Source organism: Xenopus tropicalis, chromosome 4 (genome assembly GCF_000004195.4).
Source record: "Xenopus tropicalis strain Nigerian chromosome 4, UCB_Xtro_10.0, whole genome shotgun sequence".
NCBI classification, from domain to species: domain Eukaryota; kingdom Metazoa; phylum Chordata; class Amphibia; order Anura; family Pipidae; genus Xenopus; species Xenopus tropicalis.
Genome location: NC_030680.2, coordinates 86,313,776 through 86,333,525, shown reverse-complemented (window position 1 = coordinate 86,333,525; position 19,750 = coordinate 86,313,776). Strand labels below are relative to the sequence as shown.

Here is a 19,750-nt window from a genome sequence, read left to right as displayed (position 1 = left end):
AGTGGAGACTGAGAATACCACAGCAACTTACTGATTCAGTCCCTAAAGAAATATTAATCTGGTGAACTGTATATTTCATCTAGTAATCACCTTTATTATATAACAGACATTTACGAATATGTTAAGACTGGATGGTTTGATGGAGCCGCTACTCTGTTTCATGAATCCATACACAAGACCACAAGTGATACATCACCCACCCTTTGCTGGTATCCTGCTGATTTAGTCATTGCCCAATGGGATTTTCAAACCTGCCTGTTTAGTACTTGGCTGATTTTGGCCACATATGAGTTGGACTGGCCCCATTACTAATGCTATATAGTTGTGCAACAAAATTTGTCCTGTTGTAAAATTACCCCCCCCCCCCCTTATTTCTGATAGTAGCTATTTGGGAAAAGGGGTATTGTTGGTTGCACCCCAGTGCTAATCTCTGTTTTACAAAGTGTAAAGATGAGACAAACTGTCCAGCAGTAGAGCACAAGTTGTCATATGTTTGCATACAATTCATTGAATCTCCAACAACTGTAGAGCTTGTAACAGCAATACCAAATGCTGACCTATCAAAAGTTTTTTACAGACTCAGATTATTTGCACATCCGCAGGGATACTCACCTCCATTTTCCTAGCCAACTAATTAGCTGCTTCATAGACTGCATTCTGCATGCCCTAACTGATGGCTCCCTACCTGACAACTGATTAGTAAACTAGGCCAGGAGTGTAAAAGTGATGTATTCCTTTTAACCCTTTGTACAATGAATATTCTGTATTAGCATGCTTTTTTCTAAAACCCTGCCACAAAAGACTTTTAGATGTAATGGATACATGAAAAGGTGATTAAATGTCAAACATTATTTGTTTCACTTAATTGAATTGATAGATTTGTTGAGTGTTTAAACAGGAACGTATTAAAGTTGAAAATATAATTTAATCAAGTTACAGACAACCTAAATTGGCTACCTAGTTATTATCCAATCAAATAAATATTTTAACTTTAATTTCTGTGATTCTTCATGGGTTTAGTACTTAGTGTATATGTGTTTCTGACTGATTTTTTTCTGAAACAAGCAGCATTTTAGGAGTTAAGTTATTTAAGATTCATCAGCCGCGATGCGGTAATTGCACCCACAAGGGAGCTGGTCAGACAAATCTTTCCAAAACACTGCCTTCTGAACTTTTGCCAGAGGTACCTCTCTCTCTGATGACTGTGAATTTAGAATTACCCAGGCGCCGTTGCTGCCAGATCCCAGTAGGCACTTTAGCAAATACACTGTTCCAAGCGAATGGCATATTTAAAAAAACAACAGTAGCATCTTATGATGCATTGATGCCTGGTGCACCGGGGTAAAATAAAAATGTGTTAAATATATATTGATTCCTGTTTCTAAATATATTAATCTTGGTAAATATATAGCGTTATTATTTTGAGAAAAGTAGCCACCATATAGTCATAATGGAGCAAAGTGGTTTTCCACTGGGCAGGCAGTGTATTTTAGGACTAAAGCTACTTGTTTTTAGAAGAGCTTTGGAAACTCTTAATTCCAGGTTGATATCAGCCTCAAATGTTTCTAGAGGTATGGGATCTGTAATCTGGAAACCCGTTAAACAAAAAGCTCCAAATTATGGGAAGGCCAACTCCTAAAGACTCTATTTTAATCAAACAATTCACATTTTTAAAAGTGACGCCCTTTTTCTCTAAAAACAGTACATTGTACTTGATCAGAATTAAGATATAATTAATCCTTATTACATACAGAAAAACCATATTGGATTTATTTTATGTTTATTTTTTTTTTTTAGTAGACCTTAAGGCTGATGCCACACCAGGCGTAAAAACACTTGCCGAAAATATGCGCCATACGCACTATATGCCCCCTACCTGTGCCTGCACCCGAATGAATGAGATACGCTCGGGTGCAGGCACATGTAGCCGATATCTGCATAAAAATGTGAGAGAATGCAAAGTCTTGCATTTTCATTCTGGTGCAGGCACAGGTAGGAGCGTATGGCGATATTTTCGGCAAGTGTTTTTCCACTTCCCGAAAATATACGCCATGCGCTATGTGTGGCATCAGCCTAAGTATCATGATCTTAATCAGGGAAAGACCCTTTATCCAGGAAAACCCCAGGTCCCAAGCCTTCTGGATAAGTTCTATAAACGTATACCAATAGCTTTTCATGTGTGCCATTACCCAGTATGGGTGTTTGCATAAAAAAACTATGTAAATATGTTTGCACTTAGGGAACAAAATTAGTTTTATGTGTCCAAAAGATTCTGTTTATTATCTGAGTTATGTCACAAACACTTGAAAAGGAAGTTTCAGTATTTATACCCGTAAAAATAGGGTATGGGTAAATTAATATCAAACCAGTATTAATATTAGTATGGGTCAATAACCATTTAACTGCATTAGAAATATACAAATATGAAAGTATTATTTAAAATATATTATCTTGCATTTGTCACATATGTATTGTAAAGCATTGCATTTATACTTGTTTGTATCATTCTTTATATATTGTATCATTCTTTATATATTGTAAAAGCAAATTGAAAAGCATACTAAACATAATTTGTATTTTATGAGGGGAATAAAAAATACCCAGGGGCACATTTATCAAAAGAAGAGATTAAAGATCACCACAGAAAAATCCACCCTTTTTCTGTTTATTCCTAGGGGAATTTTTTGAAGCGTATTTAACATTGTGTGTAAGTTACTCATTACCATGTGATAAATACCCTTTTAAAAATCCCATAGAAACGAATAGAAAGTGACTGAGTTTTTCTGCTGTGAGTTACATTTTGATTACTCTGCCTCTTAGTATTTATAATATAGTTATATTGAATCACTGATATTTTTCAAGTACATTTGTTTAGTTTGAGGGAGAGTTTATTAAGTCTGCAGCCTACAGCCTAGCTCTAAAGGGACAGTGCATCAACAAACTGGTTCCAGCTGTATTAACCCTTAGCAGGCATCAACAAGATGAAAATAGATCAATGCTACCTGCTGACTGGTTGTTGTGGGCTACTATACCTAGAGCAAATTTGGAAAAGTACTATTCTAAATAAAGTGAACATATAATTTCTAAGCTCTGACATAGTTTAGATGAAATGGCAAAGTAAGACTAACTAGTTTATTGTGGTGATAATTCAGAAGTTGTAAGATCACAGGAGCTTTAAATTAAATCAGTGTTTTCTGTTAGACTCAGCATGATTTAGACATAACAGAGAGCTTTTCCGATGAAAGAAACTCGCAGTCTGCAATAAATATACAGAGACAGAAAGTAATGGTGAATTTCACACTTCAAAAAAAAATGCTTCTATAATATTTTTTATAACATTTCCTGTAGGACCTATTTCCTCACATTTTTCCATATGGCAGGAAGATGATGAGGTCTAGTCTCGAGCCAAAATCAACAAACTGACATCAATTGAGGGTATCAGGAACTATTTTGGGATGAAAATCAGTGCAAAGTCAACGATTTTATGGTTCTTAGGGTTGAATGACATAGTAATTTCCTACTGAAATTATAAATAAGGCATGTCAATCATGAACTAATATTTCATCCTTGGCCACTTTTTACTTTATCCTGCATTTTTAAAGAGTTTCAAATTCACTTGCCTGGATAATAAAGGCCACAGAATCTCTTCTCATTTGACCATCAACCAGAAAACCTTGATTGGTGTTGTCCGTAGCAACAAATGAAAACCGGTCCAACTCTGCAGCCCCTCCATAATGTCTGTAGGATAGATGCATGTTGTTTATATCAGTCTGAGAGAAGTGACTCTGCTGGAGGGGATGTCCTTTTAAGTACAGCTGTCCATGATGTGGATATTCAGTCACAGTATATGTTAGTTTGTCCATTGAACTGTCTGGATCTATGAGCTGTAGGTTACTAGAAGAAATAACCACTATTCCTCCTTCTGGTATGCTGACAGCCTTGTTGTTGACTATAGATGGTGGAATTCGATCTGTTTGTATAATGACAAGCTCCAGAGAGCCATCTTTTGCTGTTAGACCATTACTTACTGTGAAACTAAATAGAAATAAGAATAAGGTTATAGAATCCTAAAGATATGCAGATTTCACATACAGTAATTTACAGCAGTGTAAGCACAGAGCACAGGACCTAGCTGTATTATTACTATTATTTTCTTATAATACATAAGTCATAAATATCCTGTAAATTATATCCTTATAAATAGTGTTTAGTAATGTCATCAATGATAATAATGCTCAGTGATGTAATTTCTGTCACATGGCTAGCTGAAACTTGTATTTATAATAAGTAATGCACCCCCTGCTGTAAAATATGAGGATATTAGAAGTCAGCTCAGAGTCCCATGACCTGTAAAAAAGCACTCAGCCTTTGGCCTTGTGCTTTTATATGGTCATGGCACTCACTGGTGACTTAATATCCTTATATTTTACAATAGGGGGTACATTATTCACAATATTAGCATGTAGTAATAAATCATTAACATATTTTGCAGTTTTATACAGATGGGTGTATACACTGATTATGCAGATTGCATAATACGCATTAATAACACATTTATACAAACCAATATAAAACCATTAGACTCGTGACAACGTAACACTACTTTTGTAGGTACAGCATATGTAAAGTAAAACACAGAACAATATGGGAAAGTCTGTGTTTGTGTATAAGCCCATGGACCACTCTGGAAAACTTATTGCCTTCAAATGCTGCAATTTTTTTTAATTCCAAAATTAGTACCTTAATTATATTTATATTAATTTAGGAATAAATATATATGCCAGTGGATTAAAGCACAAAAATTGGTCCTGCACTGAGTGTTGCTTTTATAAAGGTATCACACTTCTACATGTACCTTGTTAGCATAACTACTGTATTTGATTGTCAGTGATTATTAATGCACAGGGCTGCTGCATCTGTTCCATCCATGTTAGTTCACCTTCTGGATGACTTTGGGTTGTCTTCCTCCTTCAGCATCCCTGCCATGAAACCTACAAGTCATGTGCTTCCCCAGAAAATTAGAGTACATGTGTATATGCCTGCATGGTCATATGTTTGATGCCGCTTTAAGAAGGGGGACAAATGAGCTGGCTTGTTGTTGTGAGCATAGAAGATAGATTGGGTCATATTTACTTGGCACTGAAATCAAAATGAATGAAGATATTAAACGTATTATGCAGGTATGGGACCTCTTTTCCAGAATGCTTGGGACCTGGGGTTTTCCAGATAAGGGATCTTTCCATAATTTGGATCTCCATACCTTAAGAGAACTGGTACATGGGGAAACTAACTCCCGAAATGCCTTCCCCTGGCAACAATGCGAGTTGCCATTGGAAGTTCGGTTTACTTCATGAGGCGACTTCGGAAAACCAAAGCAAAGCATATGCCATCCCACTGGCACTTCACATCTTGCTGGTGGGAAGGCATTTCGAGGAGATAAATTGCCTGCTGTAGCAGAGATTTATTGTGGGTGCTTAATCTCCTCATGTGCCGGTGCCCTTAGTCTACAAAACATCATTAAACCTAATAGGGTTGTTTTGCATCCAATAAGGATTAATTATATGTTTGTTGGGATCAAGTTTTTAAAAATTTAAATTATTTGCTTATAATGACAGATGGCCTTCATGTCCTTCCTAGATAATGTGTCCCATACCTGTATATACAGTTTTTATTTTATTTATAGGAGTGTTTTTTTTCTTTTGCCTATGATTTATTGTTAAAATATGACTGGCTGTCTATTTTTTTTTTCAATTGCATTTTTGAACTTCTGCCTTAATACTATTTCTCTCTCTGTGTATTTTTTTTTTTTTTTTAGCTTTGACTGCCCAAAAATCTGTTAAAATCACCACTAATCTAATTGGGAACAAAGTTGTCAAAAGCGTACAGTTCTGGCAGTTTGTCTTTCTGCAAACCGCTGACAGATTGGAAGTTACGCATGTGTTGAACAGATGGGTAAGTTAAAAGGAACACAACAAAAAAGCAATTTATTAAATCACCTGGAACCAGCAGCTCAATTCTAAAAATAGTGAGAATGAAATATAGCAGGGAACTGTAAGGGAGCGGGAAGCTGGCACAAGGATATACCAGAAGGTACCAGTTACAAAACAAGATAAACATTTTGAGAAGCCTCAGCTGTGTTAGAGAATAATGAGGCATTTTTAACCCATTCAATCCGAGCCCTAGAATTTTATTTGACAAGATTCCAAGTCTTCGTGTTTTTCTTTTTAGCTGCAGATTCTGTTTAGGCCTTTCTGCAATGTGATGGCTATAGAGCAGACACATTAGCTGTTGGGTGAAAGTGCATGGGGGTTGCTAATCTTTTATGGTGGTTAATGTGATTGCTTCTCACATTAACCAACAAAGGGTGCTGAACATGCTGCGCAGATGGCACCATCCCTGGCAGCTACTTGTCATATAATCTGCCTCTGCACATGTAGGGCATGTCCAGAGTTTAGCTCGGGACTGTCAGACTAAGGCAGCGCCCTATATGCAGCATTATTTCTGGAAGCTAAAGAAGAGTCAGCAAAGGCTGTTCCTAATGGCGCTGATCATAGCCTCCTTGATCATGCCTCTATATAGTTTAATAAAATGGAAGTTGGAAAATTTAAGAATAAAACAATAAAGGGATTTTTGACAATATATAATAAATACAATCAAGTGCCGCAAACAACTTGTAATGTATTATTTTACATACTCTATATTTGTTTACAATAAATGACCAATAATTATGTCTATAAAGTAAGCCGATGCAACTCTTGTCTGTGTGAGCAAGAAATGTGGAGACTTGCCAAGACTTGCTAGTATTGTAACTGGACAGCAAGGTGTTTATCGCCCCTGTTCTAATATAAGGATGCACAACTAGGAAGAGCGAAAATGAAATGAAGTTTCTTATGATATCATGTTCAGTGACATGGCCTAACATATGTAATGTATGTAATGTGCAGACTGCAACCATTATCACCAGCCAACAATTCACATTTGCTTAACAGAATGCAACCTCAGCTGGTTAAACAACTGCACTCTGCCATCTCATTTATCCCTGTGAAATTATAACGTTTACAGATTATTAGTTAGCAATAGCATATTCCCACTGCCCATTCAAGCTTTATCTAACTGAAGTAGCAGATACATTTGTAAAAAAGCATGAGTTTTATTGTCTTAATAGAATTAAGTATATGGATATAAGGATTGGCTGGGTGACTATTTTAGCTAGCTTGATGTTATAAGCTATGGTATATTCTTGCAGAGGAAGATAACTTGCTAGACAATGCCTATGAATAAAGTAAATGCAGGTCTCATGTACAGTGGGTGTAAAAACTGTCTATGTAGCGCTACTATAGTTGACCTCAGCTTTTGTGTCTAAGAATTGAGACACTGCAGCATGTTTACTAAAGAGTAAAAGTGAACTTTTGAAATATTTTCACCAAAAATAAAAAAAAATTGGCAATTTACAAAAAGTAAAGTACATAATCAATAGCATCCACTTTTGTATCTCATTTTCTACAGAACCTTCTCCATGCTAAGATCCCACATGTGTCATTACTTTGCAATGTAGATTCCCTTGCAAATTTATATGGGGACATCACTGGCGAACTTTGATATAGAATTTACACCGGGAGAAAATTTGTTACATTTCTCTCTTAATGGCACACTTACTATTTTTAGTAAATATGAGATGTGTGGTAAAAATACACTTGAAAACTGAGGCAGACTTTGGTAAAGTTAGATGAGGAGAACATTCAAACTTTAGTAAATATACCCCAATCATTACTAGAAAAATTGTAAAGACGCCGAAAAACTCGCGTTTTTACGCAAAAATCGTAAAGACGCCAAAAAAAAAAACGCAAAATTACCGATCATTACGAAAAAAACGCAATCGGACGCATTCGGCCCGTTCGTGGGTTAGTAAATGTGCCCCCTGGTGTCCCATCAGCCTAGGAACCTGGTAGATTATAGGGCAGATTTCAAGGTTTACTTACAAAGGCAGTGTGTCGCAGAAAGCACTAAATCATGCAATATAGAACCTTTATTTAACCAGGGTTTTTAACCATTGTTGCAGTGTGACACAGCTTGGGGCGTATTTGTAAATATGGTTACAGCACTTTGATAAATCTCGTGCTAGTTGCAGTAGCATTTAAGTGGATTAACACAAGTAACAGCAAGTCCTTAATTGAATGGCGTTTTGACGACACAATTTTGAGATATTTGCACTTGCCCTTATGTATTAATGTGGAGCAGCTTGCAAATTCACTGCATGGTTGCACCCAAACAAGCACAGTTCATTAACTTGCTCGCCTAATGTAGCTGGAAGCCCTGTAACTGAAGCATGCAGTGATAACAGAAGCAGAATATTCTGTGCTCTGCTCAAAAGAATTGAAAAAAAAGACCACTTGGCTATCATAGGTGTTAACTCCATTACAGTTTACTTGTATTTCCTGAACGTGACATATGCACCCATGCCGTGTTTTGACTTCTGGTTGGCTAGCAAACCTGTCCTCTGAAATCCAATGCCAGACACCTATAAATATATCTATATTGTGATTATTAATGGGAATGCTCATTTGTGATTATTTTCCAGGCACTGTTAATGTCACCTTATCAACTAGAAGAAAACAATCTTTGCAGAATGCACAACTTTCCAAAACATACCATTTTTTATTCTTATTAGTCATGTCAGGAACTGTAATCTATTAGCATAAGTACAATGTAGAACTGCTAATAGCTACTTCAGAGGTTCTATATGTGTTTATAAATAATTTACAACTTTACAATATAATAGACAATATGTAAAATATTATCGTATATCGTATTATTGCTTTAGAACCTTTCTTATTCTGGTAAAGGGGTGGTTTCATTTTACATTTCTGCTTTGCTGCTGCACTGCAATATTAATATTTTTCAAGCATCAAATTATATGCAAGGTTGTAAAAATGAAGACAGCAGAGGCAACGGTCCAATGTTTCAGTGCCGGTGTAGGTTTTAAGCGATTTTGCTGTGGATTTAAAAGTATCTTGTTATTCTGCTGAATGACATTACACTTACTTCATGTATCAGTAATATGTCTGCCCCATTATTGAGGGATTATTGACTTCTACAGTGCCATATGCATGGAGTTTGTATGTTCTGCCTTTGCCTACCTGGTACTCCTCTCACTACTCCAGTCTTCTTATACACTTTAAAATCTCACAGTCTGGCTAAATGCTACCAATGAAAATGATCACCGTGTTTGTGTATGTGCAGTAGGGTACAGACTTCAACCTCCACTGAGAAAGGGAGTAATGAACTATCCCTGCAAAGCTTAATATCACATTCAAGCATCATATAAATGAACAATAATGATCATTCTTAATTTCCTACAACTGGAAATGTGAACACTACATAGGTAAAACTGTAAGAGGCTGTTCACAATCACAAGAGGGTGCTCAGAGATCAGTAAAGCTATCAGTCTCAATTATAGCGACCATAAGAAAGAAATAACTTTCCAACATAGTTAAATATATGCAACAAAATCTTCCAGCAAAGGAAAAATGTATGAATATATGTATGACTTTAGTTATAAAGCACTACAGAGCAATGTACACACTTAGGGGCACATTTACTAACCCACGAACGGGCCGAATGCGTCCGATTGCGTTTTTTTCGTAATGATCGGTAATTTTGCGGTTTTTTCGGCGTCTTTACGATTTTTGCGTAAAAACGCGCTTTTTTCGGCGTCTTTACGATTTTTGCGTAAAAACGCAAGTTTTTCGGCGTCTTTAGGATTTTTGCGTAAAAACGCGAGTTTTTCGTAGCCATTACGAAAGTTGCGTAAAGTCGCGATTTTTTCGTAGCGTTAAAACTTGCGCGAAACGTCGCGCCTTTTAAGTTACGAAAAAGGCGCGACTTTGCACGCAAGTGTTAACGCTTGAAAAAAACTCGACTTTGCACAACAAAAGCGCGTTTTTACGCAAAAATCGTAAAGACGCCGAAAAACTCGTGTTTTTACGCAAAAATCGTCAAGACGCCGAAAAAATCGCAAAAATACGAAAAAGTCGCAAAATGTTCGTTTCCAATCGGATTCGAAATCGTGTCTTAGTAAATCAGCCCCTAACACTGTACATAAGCATGAACAAATAAAGCTAGACACTTTTCCAGAGTAGAAGACATACTAGAAAGAATTAGTGAGAGAAATACAAACAGATATAACTCACAGAGAGAGAGACTGAAAACAGACAACCTCAGAAAAGAGATATGCCAAATGAAACACCAACATCACTTAAAATGAGTACACAAAGCTAAAACTAAAAAGCAGAGAAGTATACTACATGCACATTAGAACACATACCAGCAATCATTAAAAAGAGTGTCAAAAAACCAAACAGATATTTTTGAATAAACTTTTGAATAGCATGAAAGGCTCCATGTACACAGACAAGCCCGGACAGTGGCTGCTGTAAGATTCCATAGACAATATGGCCTCCTATGGCCCAACAGGACAAGACTAAGCAGTCTATCTACATCTCATGGAAAAGGGACATTCCTTTAAAGAGAGCAATGTGCATATTTTGGACTGAGAAGGCTTGAAAGAGGTGTGAAAGAGTCCATTTATGCCAGACTAAAAAAACATCCCTGATCAGAGGAGGGGGCCTACAACACCACAACATACAATGTCACTTTGACATCCTTACCCCAGCAGTTTTACAACAATTCACATTTCCAGTCATGTACATTGAAAGATTAACACCTGCCTCAAAGAGAATCATGGTACCATTGTGACTGGATCATACTTTCTCACACCTGGGAGTTTCAGCCAACACCTAACTGAATAAGTTCAATAGAACCATTGTGATTGGATCTCTGTGACTGTACTACCCTCAAGGGTTTAAATGCCAGGGAATTCCCAACCTCTGAACTGAAGAAGCCACTTGGATGGGCCGATTCACTAAAGGTCGATAACGCTTATTGCATGCTTTTTTGTGTTAAAAAGCATGCGATAATTAAGTTAATAAATTCAGTTATTTACCTTGCATTGTGTTAATTCTTGCATAGATATAATACTAATATAATACTAAATATACTAATATAATACTAAAAATAAGAAGAGATAAAATTGTTATTGCATGCTATAAATAGCGCTCGTTTTATCGCCCTTTAGTGAATCGGGCCCTATATGTCATGACCTGGATGAATGAGAATCTTCATAGACATGCCATAGGGCCTCTTTGTATTTGAAATTCCAGGTCCTATTTTGAGTGCCAGTCAAGGCCTGTACAGATTCTAACACCAAAGAGCACACAGAATGCAATGTTCCCATTAAAAGACACAAGAGAAAGAGGAAAAAAAACAAAAAATAAATAGTGTCCTCAAAAAAAGTCCTCTCTCAAACAGACATTCACCTATACAATGGTTTCTCAAAAAAACAGAAACAAATACTGGTCTTTTTACAGATCCCCAGTGTTCTAAATGCAAACAGAAACGTAAAAAAAAGCTCTCTAACAAGAAAGGTAACAAAAATGACATAGACAAACAGAAACAACCAGTTTTTACAGTACTTTCATGACTAGGGGAAGCTGTAAAAGTGCTCTCTCTAATAGGGACACAACTGCTTCCCTAGATGCCAGCAAGAGATCTCTCTGAGGGACAAGCACTAACCACTTTACAAAGATAAGGACAAAAAGGAATTGCACCAAGAAAGAATCATGCTAGAGTTCTTACAAAGGAAAACAGTAGAAGATGTTGATTAGTGACTTAAAGAAATATTCACTCTAAATATGTGACACGCAGAGGATCTCATTTATTAGACTATTTCAATATAATACCATAATAAATATTTGTATCATGCTCATTGCATCTTAATAAGAACCTTGATGCTATAACACGCCTAGGCTATAGCTGCATTTAATGTAACAGCTGTGCAAAATGTAACGCTCTAGGTCCAAAAGAACCTTGCTCCAAAAGAGCACCCGTTATGTCAAAGGCCCACTAGCTTTCTGCACCTCCATACAAATTGTTTGGCACCAACTGAATAGCATTAAAAACAAAAGCTAAGTAAGACAATGGCCACAGCCCACATTGATCGTTGTGGTCACTGCCTCAGATTAAAGTGGGTACAATTTTTCCAGTAGGGGTGTGAAAAAAATTGCTGCAATCAAAGATGCTGGAATTTTGATAAAAGGCAACACATCGTGGTCACCACCCATCCCCAATATAAGATAACATGAATAGTCTGTACAGACCTCTTGGAGAGGATCACATATGTGCACACATTGTATAAATGTGTATTTGTGTGTTTGAAAGTGTTTTATTGGGCCATGTGTAATGACATCCTGTAAGCTTAACTAGATGGTATATTTATAATATTTGAGTATTTTTAACTTAACATTTGGAAGTTTTTTGATTATATGAACAGATGGCTACAGTAGACTGTACTGTGACTGCTGAATTTTGACTATGTGAATTGTGACTACAGTGACACAAACCTGAGGCTATGCATGCACAGTAGTTGGTCTAAGCTGAACAGAGGATACTGCGAGCTGTAGTTTTAGAACAACAAGAGTTTGAAAGGCTGCCTATTCCAGGTGTTTTACTGTCTTCCAGTTTATCTGTGTGCACCTAGACAGAAGCTTAAGTATCTTAAGTATCTACATGGTTAAATGTACATTATGTCAATAATAAGGTGAATAAAAGCATATTCATTATAAGCACTACTCTATATACTCATCTCCATTTTTCTGTTTTCCTTTAAACATCCCCAAGCAGACCAGCTTACTGCAATACTCATTGAATCATTGAACATTAAATCATTATTTTGCTAGCTTTCAGCAGTTGAAGGTATTTACTGTGTTTGCAAAGCAGAAAAGATTGTTATATTAAAATTAACAGATTATTAAAAGTGAAGGAGAAACTTACAAAACATCACAATTTGGAATTTAAAATAAAAATGAATTGAAAGCAATAATCCATATCTAACGTAACAAGGGCAAATATTATATAGAGACTTCAGATCAACACCCTGTAGATCCAGAGGTGGAGAAATATAGACAACTGAAACCTTCTCACCTGAATAAATCCTTACTAGTCTCGTGGCTATTGTCATGAACATAGCAAACCTTCTGGGCCGCAACATCCAACTGGCTGAAACTGGAAATGGGCACGCCGGGATAATTGATGTACTCAATCTGACCGTGCACAGGTGGCACAGAGACGGCATACAGCAGCTTCTCTGGTTTGCCAGTGCCATCTGTTGCCATAAGAACATCTGTCACCAAGGTCACCCTGTCACCCTCTGTTAAAGTTACAGGTCTGGTGAATAGTACAATGTCACCTATGGAAAAACAGGGAGTAGAGGAAAGATGCATTAACAGATACTGATGAGAAATGGAATGTCCAGTCAGACTTTACTAGACTTGGATTTCAGATCACATTTGGTGCCAGTCACCTCTCATTTACAGCACTTAATGATAAGATGTAAAATAAAGAAAGTGCCAATTAACGGCACCAGAACAGGTAGATTGCTTAAATATGTAATGGAAGTTTAAGATGCCATTCTGAAGCCTAATTGTGGCAAGATTCAAGAATAAATCATTTATACTGTACTGTACATCAGCACTGACTGCATTTAAGCAAATACATGCATACATTTTAAACAAATCAAATGTGTATTTTTGTACTTTAATTTTCATATTTCTAATGTTTATTATGGAATAAGTATTTGGGCCTGTTGAGGCACAGTAATAAAAACAAGCCAAATTACTACTTTATAGCAGTTATCTGTTGGTATTTTTCCACAGAGACTATGAGAGCAATCACAAATCAAATGGTAAAGCTTATTCTAGTACTAACACAAAAAGTTCTGTTTACTAAGGATTGGAGTTTACATTTACATTTTCCTTCATTTGCAAGTATCATTTTACCTGTGCAAGATATGAATGTGATAGAAAACATGAAGTTTTCATGTAGGTAGGCTTCTGCATGACAAATGTATTATCTTGCTACAAACATCAACCAGGAAAGACAGACTGCGCTTGTGTACAAATGTGAACATTGTAGACCACCAAAGAATGGTTAGTAGTAGGTAAACTCAAATGTATTAATAGTTTTAGTGCCACCAAATGTTGTACCCATTGATTCTATGTTTCCATTCAGATTTTTGATTTATGCCATGCTTTTGTTTACCTGGCAGCAAGCAGCATAGATCAAAGATCCAACCAAGGCAAGAAAAGGGGTTATACATACCAACAATCTCAATATTTTGCATTATATGGATTAGTATTATATGGATTCCTTTTTAAAGTGGGATCAAACAGCAGTCTCATTGATCACTTTTTCTTCTAAATTTACTAAGAGCTAAGGGGAGCCAGCCAGCATCCCTACAGTGCTCCATGGGATAGTCTTAACTTATTGGACAAGTAGGATCTCTCCCACTCAACTAATTATCTCCAGGCTACATGGGTGCAAATAGCTAAACTGGAAACAAAGATGGTTAAAATCATCTATGCCTTGCCCATATCCATGAAATTAGTATGGTCTCTCTAACTTTTCCCTTGTCAAGAAATTACTTATTCCAGCCCTTCTCAATCCCACTCCATATTTGACAGATTGGCTTGAGAGAGAAAGTTGCATTTCCTGAATTCCCTGTGCATCTCTCAATGGTTGAAAGATGACTGATGGAGATGATTGCTTGGTCCCTGGGCCAACAATCAGGTTACATTGGGCTTGTCTAGACCTTATGCCAAAAGCATTTGATATACATTTAGGATCATAGAACTGGCAGTGCCTTGAAACAAGCCTTGTATTGGTAGCCCACCCCTAAAAAATGTCACCATCCTCCACTAATGCATGGAATGTGCTAAATAGTATTAGTAGTCGTAAAACTAGTCTGCTGTGAATGGTGACTTTTTTGTTCTGAAAAATGTCTTTCTTTTTATATTTGTGTTTACTGAAAGACTAGAAATACTTATTCAGTCTAAGAAATACAATCTGATCATTTAAGCTATTTAAATAGGTTGCTTTATCCTCTGTTTTACAACCAGTGCAGACTGCAGTTTTACATATTCATAGCTATCCCATTACATTTAGAGATTATTTTTCCATGTTCTTGTTTATTTAATACTTCAAGCCAACCAAAACAAAGGAAGTCTTGCATCTGCACAGCCTTTTATAAACAAAGGAAATGTGTTCTTTGCATTAGTTCACCTACACCAAATAGGTTAAAGTGAACTTAACATTACATTTTAAGCTGGGGCAATAAATATGTAGCTTAAATAATTTAAATTATGTCATCTTGATAGAAGTACACACAAAGGGGTCCAAAACAATGCTGGTTATGCTCAGTGATGCATGCAGTGCTGGTTTTAAACCCCCTTCCTGACCCTCTCAAGTCATACTGCTACATAGCTGTGACCAGTCAGTAGTACTAGAAACTCTGGTACACATGGGGCTGTTGTACCAATGTATATGTGTAACACTGTGCATACTTGCTACATGGGGCTGTTGTACCAATGTATATGTGTAACACTGTGCATACTTGCTACATGGGGCTGTTGTACCAATGTACATGTGTAACGTGCATACTTGCTACATGGGGCTGTTGTAGCAATGTATATGTGTAACACTGTGCATACTTGCTACATGGGGCTGTTGTAGCAATGTATATGTGTAACACTGTGCATACTTGCTACATGGGGCTGTTGTACCAATGTACATGTGTAACACTGTGCATACTTGCTACATGGGGCTGTTGTACCAATGTACATGTGTAACACTGTGCATACTTGCTACATGTACCAATGTATATGTGTAACACTGTGCATACTTGCCATATCTGTTGCCATTTCTCTAGTGACCCAAGACCACCCAGGTATAAAAGCAATCAGTATGAGAATTCATGGTGTACATGTTACACATCACATGTATGAAACACTTCAAAACTCATTTTTGTGATGACACACAAACTTAATTGATAAGCACTCCAGATTCATTGGACATTGGTTTTGGTACATAGACCCAATACCATAGTTTCCCAAACTATGATACTGGCCCAACTATAGGGAATCAAAGAAGTTATTGTTAATGCCTACCTGAGTGCCCATTAGGTCCCTGCTAAATGCCCATTAATGGGATTAATGATCAGCTGTATTCTTGGATATCTGCAAAACTGTAGCTGTTGTCTGTTACAATAATGTTTTCAAGTACTAAAGTTTGGACCAAAAGGAGTGTTAACCTCATTGACTGGGTGATGCAGTTTTTCTTCTTTTTCATTTTCGCTTGTTATTTAAAATAGTAAGGCTACACTATATAGGCACACATTTTATTACAGCCTTCTGTAAGAATGCAGTATCGTATTAACAATTAATATATGCAAAACTAAACATATATATTTTATATAACATTTTCTTTTTTATGTGTTAGATACTAGTATTGTGTTGATTTATGTCTTTTAATGCATTCTTGCTTCCAAGCCACAATATACTTACACAGATACCAGCCTTATTTGGTGACAATGTTTATTCGTATTGGCAGTGGCTCCCTATTTATTTTAAACATGATTGTGAACACACGAAAAACAAAGCTGCAAGCTGTGCTTGGCCTGACTCACTACCTTAAAACATCTGAAACCAACTGAACTAGATGGGCACAACCCAAAAAAACTCAGTGGAGCTCTGCCTGTGGGTATACATTGCTCTGTGCAGCCCATTAGCTCATAACCCAATCTGTATATAGAACAGGGGGAGCATGGGGAACAATCTCATAGATGTGTGGTTGCTTTAGCTGTAAGGTCCATAAACACAGATCCACATTAACACAAGGTTGGTTAAACACTGGACCACAGTGTGAATCTTAAGTAAATGTGCCCCTAGGAGTGAGAGGCAGGATCAGGGTAGTTAGTAGAGCAGTTAGAGGCTCCATCAAGGAGGCTAGTAAGGTTTAAAGAAGAAAAAAAACATGGGTTCCTCAAAAATAGTAGAAAATTATAAAGTAAAGTTAAAAGATCATTTCAATTTACTTTATAACTTCTCCTTTTGGAGCATTCATTACCACTAGCACCCTGCTGCATCAATACTGCCAGTATAGGGCTTAAGTTGTCAGGTTCAGCAATATTCCTGGAGTTACCTATTTTAAAGTAGTTTACCTATTTTAAAAAGAACCAGTGGCGCTCAAGTTATTTGGAAGATCTGTTTTATGGTAGAATACAGTTTGGTTAACCCTTCCTTTAACAGTACTGCAAGGCCCATCTGAGAGAGAAGAGTCACATGTAACATGTGCCCTACTGGCAGTTGCATGAGTTGCTTCTGGCCAAAAATACTAACAGGTACAAAATAGCAACAAGTAGTCTGTTTTCTAAAACCTGTTACAAATGTAATAGATAAGAAATGCTACTGAACAACATACCATAAGTTCTAAACAGCACAACTGTAGCCACCCATAGTCACTGAACTTTGAACACTATACTTGTCTTTGTAAAAGGTCCTTATTAGTGATATGCGAATCTGTCCCGCTTCGCCGAAAAATTCTTTTGAAAGATTCGCGAAACTGCGAAAATGTTGCGTGTCAAAAAAATTGCCGCCCGCGGATATTCTTTTGTTGCGCGCTATTCTTTTGTTGCCCACGGCTATTCTCTTGTCACACGGCTATTCTTTAGTCGCCCGCAAAAGCATAGCGGGAAAACCTTTCTACTTTGATCCTTCCGTGCACGATTTTGGAAGCCTCCCATAGGAATCAATGGCACTCTGCAGCTCCAACCTGGCCCAAGAAAAGTCTCCCATAGGGCTCAATGGCACTCTGCAGCTCCAACCTGGCCCAAGGAAAGTCAACGAAGCTTGAATGAATCCGAAACTTTCCTACTTGGCACAACAATACGATTTTGTCACACAAACTTTGTGGCAAGTACGAAAAAGTCACACGAAGTATGAAAAAGTCGCTGAAAATACACACGGAGCATTCAAATGAATGCTCGGAGCATTCGTGGATTAGTAAATGTGGCCCTAAGTGTTGATAAATGTATGGTCATAGTTATGCACCCATTTACCTGTATTTATGCTTTCACTTTAAGCAACACGAATTGTCCTCCATGGCAAGGGCAGTGAAGTTGTGGATGTGAGGATGCTGATGGCAGATTCTATTAATGCCTTTAAAGGGGGCTTGGGCAAGCATAATATCCAAGTCTATACAAGGTACTGTATATATAGCCAGGCTCAGTTGTGAATGTATGTATGGATGTGTGTGTGTATATACTATTTTTACAAAACTAGAAATAATAATTTTGGCTATGTAATATAATTTTTATTGTACTTCCATTTTAAATGAGGTTAAAAAACGTTTTAAAATAATTATAATAATATGGTTGATTGCGTATTGTCAGCCATCATAATTTAGGCTTTTTAACAGAAAGTGGGAGGACATGAAGACAGACATGAAATTGCAGATTAAGTAGAGCAGAACCACAAGCTTTTCCAGGACCCAAACTAAACATGTGTTGTTTGTGCAACGAGAGCTATGTATGTGACATACGAATGAGCAGAACCAGAGATATGGTTAGTGATGTTGGACTAGATTGTTCCCATGTAAGCTAGGCTGAATTCTTTGTTATGAATAGAACAGGAACTCTCTCTCTTTCCATGTGAAGGACCAATAGAATTTTTATTTTTATTATTGTAATTTGGGAAACTGTTTTTGTTCTCTTTTTTCCATTTTCCACGATGCACAAAGCACCCTGATGATTATTTTGAATTAATGGATTAACTGATGTGCCAGTAGGCACTCATCTGGCCAAAAGTGTAACAAATGCAGCTGTTTACTAATAAATAAAGCCTCAGCTGTAACAGAAATAAATTAGATGCATTTAATTGGTAGGCTGCAGAACCACCTCTCTTTATTACAATGTCGCTTCTTGTTTTTTATGATGTCAGGGTACATGGCAGGCTGACAAAGTGTTTATGAATCACAGTTTGCAGATGGCACTCTGAGTTCTGAGTAGTTATGAGCACAGGAGCAATAGAAATCAACAAAGAGTTTTGCCAGGGAGAACCCCAGAGAATTAGCTGTCCCTGAGTCTCTGGTGCCAATTTCTCACTGGCAGGGACTCTATTCCATAAACCCACATTCAATAAATTACAGACACCTGGCTAAATTCTACAGAAACGAAACGTTCACAGGAGTCCTCATCACATTTAGCTTTTGTATTCAAGATTGAGTGACAGCGCATGTGACTTTATTATTTCCATTTGTGTAATAGCTGAATAATAATTATTTGTATTGTTAAGAAATTTCACTGTTCTTGTTTAAAATGTCACACCAGAATCTTGTACTGCTTTTGCCTATATAATAACAGTGCTTATGTTTAGGAAAGAAAAACATCAGAGGAATGCTATTATTTTAGTTTGTTGGGATTATTAGTATTGCAGCAAATATCTTAAATCTAGCCATTACAACATAATGCAAATTGATTTTTTGGGTTTTTGCAAAGTACCTTATTTACTGCTGGGAGGTATGCGGTGCAAATGACAAGCTTAATACAGTTTTTAGCCATTGTCCAGGAGCCGAAAATGTTCACAAGCCATTTAAATAGGAGATTGCCCCATTGGTAGTATACGGCAATAGGTAGTTATATCCCCTTTATAGAGAGAAATAGAACAGTGCCACCATCCATGAATAAGCTACAGCCAAAACAATATTTTTTTAAATGGCCAACCCCCTCCTTTCTGGTGATTTAAGATTAAAAAGGATGAAAGCATTAGAAACTGAATTGGATATTTTCTGTAAATCATCCCGA

At 36.9% G+C, this 19,750-nt stretch overlaps 1 protein-coding gene across 2 annotated transcripts in view; it reads right to left on the bottom strand.

Annotated features, from left to right (window-relative positions):
* frem1l (FRAS1 related extracellular matrix 1 like) overlaps positions 1-19,750 on the bottom strand; it is a 98,146-nt gene that overhangs the window by 25,665 nt on the left and 52,731 nt on the right. For both annotated transcript variants that reach the window (XM_004913949.4, XM_031900901.1), the window contains exons 24-25: positions 13,039-13,303; positions 3,621-4,035 (exon numbers count right to left, since the gene is read on the bottom strand). In XM_004913949.4, the coding sequence (XP_004914006.2) occupies positions 3,621-4,035; positions 13,039-13,303 (680 nt within the window). The remainder of the gene's footprint in view (positions 1-3,620; positions 4,036-13,038; positions 13,304-19,750) is intronic.